This window comes from Carcharhinus amblyrhynchos, chromosome 5 (genome assembly GCF_965287045.1).
Source record: "Carcharhinus amblyrhynchos chromosome 5, sCarAmb.v2.hapA, whole genome shotgun sequence".
Taxonomy (NCBI): domain Eukaryota; kingdom Metazoa; phylum Chordata; class Chondrichthyes; order Carcharhiniformes; family Carcharhinidae; genus Carcharhinus; species Carcharhinus amblyrhynchos.
The window spans coordinates 61,145,042-61,153,327 of NC_137328.1; the positions used below are offsets into that span (position 1 = coordinate 61,145,042).

General features: G+C 40.7%; 1 protein-coding gene across 1 annotated transcript; it reads right to left on the reverse strand.

The window, feature by feature from the left end:
• Positions 1-5,457: 5,457 nt before the first annotated feature.
• On the reverse strand, positions 5,458-6,417 carry foxb2 (forkhead box B2). Its single transcript, XM_080189682.1, has one exon. The coding sequence runs from the start codon at positions 6,415-6,417 to the stop codon at positions 5,458-5,460; it is 960 nt and encodes a 319-aa protein (XP_080045808.1).
• Positions 6,418-8,286: the final 1,869 nt, after the last annotated feature.

Consider the following 8,286-nt stretch of genomic DNA (forward strand, 5'->3'; position numbering starts at 1 on the left):
AAGCGATATTAGAACACATATTTCAAGACCCAATGCACTTCATACTGAATGCGTATTTAGGTCAATACTAAAGTTAAAAACTGAGTATTCCTCCGCAGATAATTTTGAATACAACGGAAAGAAAGATGACAGTAAATACTGCCGATATCCCTGCTGATCCATGGAATGCAATTCATGTTAGTTGTTATGGATATTGTAACGTGGTACCCAAGCTATTACAAGCTATTTCACTGTACAGCACCTTAAGGTTTTAGCTTGGATTTATTTTTCATTAGTTGCAAGGCTGATACCGAATCAAATTCGGCTCCGATTATGGAATATGCTATGAATGCCAGGAGGTTACATTTTTACTGTTTTTTCAGCAAAATGTTTACAGATTTCGTTACTGGATTATCTCGAAAAGGAAACGCCAGAATCCTTTCAGGTTGTGCTTTAATGCTTGTGTTATTCAATTTAATTGTTTTTGACATAGATCCTTCATATCAATTAACTGTACAATTAAATTATTGCATTTTTCATTGGGGTTTTGCCAACAATAATAACATTTTACATGTCAGAAATGTTTGAACTGCGTTTGAATTTGTTTAATTTTAAAATCACGATGATTGAAATTAGCAACAGCTTGGGTACAGGATGTCAAATAGGTTTTGATGTTGCAGACACCCAGATCTCAACGAATTATTTAAATGTGACAGAGAAGTGGCAAAAATCACAGAATCAAAACCCACTAGGTTGAGAGGTTTACATAAATTACGTAATAATGACCATGACTGGACAGGTCAACATATTATGGGCTCTAGGCAGAAAACTAAATGTTTTGTCTCCATGTTAAGTAGAAACCAATAATTGAAGAACAGATTTAGAACAACACAATAGAAAGCTGCATTTGCACAAAATGTATGCGTGGAAGATATTGCCCTCGAACAGGCCATTGAGTTCCGTCTGAGTTTACTTTCTATGGGAACAAATATTCCAAAACCCATTTACTAGCCCTATCCCCATAGTCCTGTTGCTCCCTCATATCCTATCCAATATAATCCTGAAGTTGACATGGTTTATGCTTTAGTCACTAACCTTGGAAGCCTCACTGCTCTGTGTAAAGATGCTTCGATCCTCTTGTCTAAACCTCTTATATTTCTTCTTCTCTCTGTAGCATCTGTTTCTGGATACATTCTAAGCAGTTCCAACAATTCCGCCCCACCCAATATTTTAAAGTAGCGGACAGTGAATCTGCCTTATACTTTCACTGAAGCCTCAATATCTTTCCTCTAAGTGTTGAACCTACTCCTCGCGCAGAGAACGATAATTGAGGTGTTATGAAGCCTGTACAAGAAGATTAGCAAAAATCTTTATTTAAAATTAACAGAATGCGGGGGTGGTTGGCAAGTCCAGTATTCGTTGCCCCTCCATAATTGTGTTTGAGAAAGCGACGGTGAACCATTATCTTGACAACTGGGCGGCTCGGGGACATTTCTGAGAGCAGTTATGAGTCAACCACGTTGCTGTGGGACTACCCTCACATTTGGGCCAGACTTGGTCAGAACGGCAGATTTCCTTCTGCAGAGTATATTTTAACGGACAGTGTGGTCATTATTACATGACTACCATTGCTGGTACCATTGATTTAAACTCCTGTGTCTGAATCATTCGTCTTCAGTTGCTTGTTCAGCAACAAAACCACGATGCTTTCGCAGCCGAACTATACTACCTTAAAAGAGAGCAACACCACGCAGGTTACAATGGGGGTTGAGCATCTCAGAATATTTGGAAATACCTGCCGTATCTTGGCGCTTAAATCATTTCCTTAACTCTTAAAGGTTGAAGGTATTTTTTCCATCTGGATCCGTTACAGTTATTACAATATTTATCACAACATTTTGCTTTTATATTAAAATATTTATGCAGGATCCACACATCTCAACCTCGCCTATTATTTTGATTACTGAATACGCATTACAGGACGAAGTAGAATAATTTTCTTGCAGGCATATTGGATAATTATTCACAAATAATGAGAAATGTCAGTTCAATTGTAACGTGATAGTGGAGGGCAACTGTTTGCAGATATTGATATCGGTACATCCCTATACAAAAATAAAATCACATTTCTACTTCTGCTCGTTGTGCCGCATCAAGATTACAGAGGCTTGGAAGATAACTGATGTCGTTATACCGAGAAAAAAAATGGGTTTAATGTGACAGTTAAACATTGTGATTGAATTGTCAACAACAATCACTTATTAGTTGCTGTCTGTGTTCAATGTGTAAATCATCGAAGGTCAACAAGTATTGATGCTATTGCTCCTTGGAGATATTCAAGACATGAATATTAAAGCAGTGGATTTCTTTCAAATGTTGATGATCTTCGCATTTTTCTTTCTTGTTCTGTCTTCTCTGTTTTACTTTTAAAAATTGAATTCTGTCATGGATGTTCCCACAGCAGTTCGATATTCGAAGATTGAATTAAATGAAATTTTACCCTGCTCCAGAATGGTACCAAAACAACAAGTCGTTGCAAATCGCGGATAAATGATTAAAAGTAATGAAATTACTCATGGTGGCGATTTTAGTCTTTGGACTCCTCGAAAATTTTGTTTCCCTTTAAGCTCTTCGAAGTTGTTTGGTATGTATCAGCATTTGATTGTTGGTGTCAGTGTATTGCACAATACTATGTCCAAAGTACTTTACACTGAATGCGATCACGGGAATATAGCCCTACATGACTGAATCATATTCTAATCAGTTCAGTGAATGCTCATAGATTTTGTTTAACGAACCAAAAAACGATACATGTGGGACTAATTGCTAGCTCAGTTCAATTTGAAATGGCAACAGGTTAATAACAGACATTTCTGTGCGGCGGGGAGTTTAGTCTGATCACTGCTCCTTGTATGTTACTCTTTCTGAATCCGGGCTTGTACATTTTTTTTGAAAAGACATGTCTAATTGAACTAGCATACGTTAGAGAGTTCAACTCCGAAGTAAAACGATTCACTTTCTCTTCTGTCATCTCTTGGGAGCGTCTTTCGCCCATTCACTCGATCAGTTATTTCCCAAGTTCTCAAACAGGAATGAGAAAAATCAAGCAAAATCAAAATAAATGTTCAAAAATCAATTACCTTTAAAAACCCGTGGATGGGAACACGTAGGCAACGAATTGATAAACTTATGTCTGAAAAAGACGGGGGTGGGGCTTAAATTGTAATTTGCTGTTTTAATCTTTTCGGAACAAAACCCTTTCCTGCTATTCCCACTATTTCCATGATAAAAGCCAACTCACCTTTTGCTCAGGTATCTGCTTTGGGTTAACTTTATTACATTCGATGCATGGGATTTCAAATGGATTCACTTTTAAACAATGTGACTTGTGTGCAACATCACTTTCATCTCTCATCTGTTGAATTTGAAACCCGAAGAATCTATTCAGACACAGATTTGGAGACGTTGGCTGGGAGGCAAATAGTTTTCCTCGGGGGTCCCAGCTGACCATTTGCACTGGATACTATCATCGAAATTATTACGTTGAAAACTGGATAGGACAAAAAGTTGGTATATATTGAGAGCAGAGTCTGCACAGGGAGAATGCTCGGAAAGAGCACTTCTGTATCTATCCATGTTTCAATGGCCCGTGTTAACTGATTCAGCAGGAGTGCATTTTAGGTTCTTTTCAGTGTCAAGCATAGTTTAAACCATATTTACATGAAAAAATAGTAAAACACATAGTGGACGGGAAATATTTAATAACCATTTTTTCCGATAAAAGCTCCTGTGTACAATATACACAAACTGTTCTGAACAATTATTCACAGATGAAATATTCAATACCAATATGTACAAAACGAACGGAAGTTGGAACCATCTTTCACGACGAGTTTACTATACATCTATATTCACAATCCAGCAATTCCAGTCAGCTTTTGCTCGTAAAGTGCTATCACATTGTCTGCTGTGGTTTTGATCGCACCATATTTAACATCACAATGAAACCACGCTACGTGCCAAAAGAAAGGCAAAGGGAAAGGGAAGTAAAAGGGGACAAAACCTGAAATTTCTACTCAATACAAAGATGATGTGAAAAGCAGAGTTTTTTTTCTCTTTCTCTGTCTTGCTAAAGGAAATGTGTGCCTGTCAGGAGTTACTGCCCCTCTTTTAACGATCTGTAGGCTAACTTGAGGTCGCCACAGTGTGGAAACTATTGGACAATTTCAATCGCGCCTGTTCACTTCAAATGAGTATAAGCTTCCATGTCGCATAAAAGTGCGAATTTTGAAAAAGTTTCCGGTTTAAAAAAGTGTGGCACTTCTCATGCAAATTCTGTTAAAACCTGTGCCCAGATATAGCTTTCAAAAGAGTAATTCCCCTTTAACATGTTTTTCTACCAAAAGGAATACTTTTTTTCTTTGTTTTCTATCCATGTGTTTGAAGTCAATGCTCTGAAGTAATTCGGTCCAATAGTGAACACGGGCGTCTCACAAATGTTACACCGTAATTCGCGGTTTTGTTTGGACAACGTTCAAACCATTGATTACGCGTGTTTAAAGACTGTATGTTTCTGAACTGTGCAGGCATGTAAACGTGGAACAACCTACAAGAGTTAGCCCACTGTCATTATTCATTGCGCAATGAATGCATCAATGTGCCTAAAAGAAATCCATGATTTTGGAGTAAAGAGTCAAGCGATGTCTCTATCCCGCAAAACCGACCCACCAGTTTCCATTTGTACAACTTGTGAAAGTAATAACACGAAATGGTCGCGATCTAGAAATGGTATCTGTGTTGCGAAAATGAGACTGCTTTGGACTGCAATTTCTAAACTTACTCACTTCACTAACTTACGCCGCGCCGTTTAAACGTATTCCCGTTTCAAATAGTTTTTGATTTGACCGCCAAGTAAACAAGTCATTTCAAACCTCATCAAATTCCTGCTGGACGCTATCTATTTTTCAGCTTCGCGGATGTGAGTAAGTTTAGAAATCATTCTTTTGTGTCTGTTTCACTTCACACGGTTCCACTTAGCTTGTTTTTGAACCACAGTTGTTTAACGACATCCCGTTTTGGAAGTCAATGGAAAACTCGGATCATCAGTACTATCTGGTGAATTCTGAATATAACAAAACTCCAGGCACACAGAAGGATAAGTTGCAGATTTAAATACTCACAAATAACGATTCAGAATCAACGATGAAAATATATTCTCATATCCAGGGAATTATTCCAGGAACATACAACTTCCTATTTTACTTTGTATTTTCAGATCACCAGCGATTCATTTACAGAAACTGGATGGTCTTACCTGTAAATTCGCTATTAAAACATTTCCCTGAAATATGTCTAAATGACAAGGATTTATGAGCCTTGGGACAAAACAGTTCTCTGCTGTAATGAACCCTTTTCACATCATCTTTAATCAACTTTTTCCCCTATTAAAAATGGATCTATATGTCAGTCCATTCGTCCTCAAGAATGAACTAGCACGGAGTGTAATGAGCTAGTTTTGCTCTCAGTGGAGGCTGATCGAGTCTGATCTGGATGCAAAGAGGTTGAAGATGAAGACGGGCAGATCTGCGTGGGACTGCCTGGCAGGCCTCCTGGGGCTGGCATTGTGGAGATGGACGCCAGGGACACTGTAGGTTTGATGGGCACGGGGACGGCTGGCATAGTCTGTGTGCCTGGGTGACAGATTGTCTTCATGGGCACCCCAAATGGGCTGTAATCTGGAGAAACTGGCATGGGGGCCATGGAGTCTATGACACCAACATGAGGCCACATGGATCCCACCATGTTACTGAGCTGGCTGGGAACTGGGTAACCAAGGTGATGCATTACAGAGGCTAAAGGAAGTCCGCTGGCCATCATGTTCTTATAGTCCCTGCCAATGATGTTCTCGATGGCAAACGGGTGTTTAAATCCAGTGGACTGGGGCCCGTTGACTCCATAGGGCTGGAACTGGGGCAGGCGCCCCATACCTGGGGCCGTCTCCGGTGTGGCCAACCCCAACTTGGCTTGTTGCTGCTGGTGGTGGTGGTGGTGTTGAAAATAATGGATCATTTGCGAATTTTTGGCGGACAAATGTTCTGAGCGGTGCACCTTAAACCTCTTACGACGGCGGAGGAAGCTCCCATTCTCGAACATGTCTCCACAGTCGGGGTGGAGAGCCCAGAAACTGCCTTTGCCTGGCTGGTCGGGTCTGCGCGGGATCTTGATGAAACAGTCGTTGAAGGAGAGATTGTGGCGGAGGGAATTCTGCCACCGCTGAGTGTTCTCCCTGTAATAAGGAAACCTGTCCATGATAAATTTGTAAATCTCACTCAAGGGGAGCATCTTCTCCGCAGAACTCTGGATGGCCATCGCAGTCAGTGAGATGTACGAGTAAGGAGGCTTCTGATCACTGTAGGAATTTTTCCCCGGACGAGGCATGTTGTTAAACTACGAAAGGGAAACAAGCAAGCACAAAATTCACCAAAGCACCTCGCACTGGAAGCGGAGCTGATGAGGATCGAGTTGAGTTTCTTGCACAAGATTCCATACAATCTCTGATCGCCAAGGTGCTGAAGCAATTCCCCTGCTCGTGTGCTGCACTGTTGAAAATGCCAGAGTTGTAGATGCGGGTTGAAAAAGCTCCGTGCTGTCTCGCTAGGAGATAAAGAGGCCGAGGAGTGCACACTTGTGTTGTGTGAGCTAACGAGCCTTGTTGTGATCACAGATGCAGAGACCCCTGCAGCTCCCTTCAGCGCTTTGTTGCTCTTCATTATCACATGACAGTCGCTCAGGGACTAGAGGAGAGAGAAAAAAATCCCGACACGATTCTAGTTTCATTTACACCTATTTAGGAGGACTGCTCGGCCAATAGAAGATGCTTCTGTGTTGAACGCAGTGTGCGGTCGGCCTGAATAGTGAGCGAGTGCGGAAATGCCAATGGACAGCAAGATAATGCGGTTGGCTCCGGTCATTCAAGCTGAAGCTACGGTTTAATATCGGCGCTTATATAAAAACCGGACTGTTACAAAAATATCAACTTAGCTTCTCTTTAAGGATAAAAGGTCCCCTTGAGATTCTGCAGCACTCACATTACCTGTGCAGCTGGCCGAGCCCAGGCTATTGATGGATTTATGTTGCTTTAAACTTTATTTGATTGGAGCTCGGAAATAGATCGTATGTTTCCGTGCATTTCCTATCAGAGATTGTCTTGTTTTGGGCTCGCCAGTCACTAACCAAATGAGGCCTCGAAATTAAATGAAGCCAGCAACATCCGCAAAATTTTACATTAACCAGTTCAAAATGTTAGTTACTCGTCTTTTAAAGGTTTACGGTTATGAAATCTATAAACTCTACTGACTCCGCGTGTGTGTACTTTTTTGTCGGAACACCACCTTACTTTACTGTCACCATCTTTAGCTTTTCTGCCAATAGCCAAGTTCAAAGGAAAAAAGCCAGTTTGAAGCCCCAAATCAGAGAGCAAGTATGGTACTCACACATGCGAGAGGGAGGGAGAGAAAATAATGAGAAAAACCGAGCGAGTGAAGGAAATAACAAATAAAGATATTCGGGGAGAGAAAGAGAAACCAGGGTCATTCCGGACAGAGATTTTGGGCCATTTAAATATACCCCAGCGTTTGCTTGGGAGTTTATTTTAAATTTCAAACAAATATCCGGCCCAATAAAGCGAGAATGAGGGTCAAACAGCTAGCTAGGTACCTGTGGTATAAAGGGAGGACATATAGTTATTACCCAACAAACAATTCATTATGGCTAATATGTCAAGATGTGAATAACGTCATTTTTAAGGGTTTGCCTATTTCTGTTAATCTTCCATCCCGGCGCCTTTCTTCAATAGGCAGAAAGAAGCAGAAATGTTAACAACCCGTCGAGCGCTGACTGACGGACCAAATCAGAAGAAGCTATTGATACGGCATCTTGCCATTTGCATTTGCAAGGCTGTACTATTAAGCTCGGTTAGTGGTAAACGATATTGTCATTATAAACGTCGACAGACATTTCAGTTCCGTCTGAAATGTGTTGAATTGCAGCGTGTACACAATGCACACATTCCAACTTTGCTGAAGTTGATTGAGCTAACTAGAAAGAAAATACGTATTTCTTATACGTCCTTTTAAAAATAGTATCGCTTGGATAAGCATGCTAGTTAGCTCTCGGTCATCAGGACGGTTAATGAGTTGTACATGTCGCTATGAGCAGGATCCATCCTCTCAATGGAATAAGAGTATAAATGGAATCGAAGAGAGGAGAATTCTCCGTCAGCGTGAAATATGTCCCGTGCTATAATCT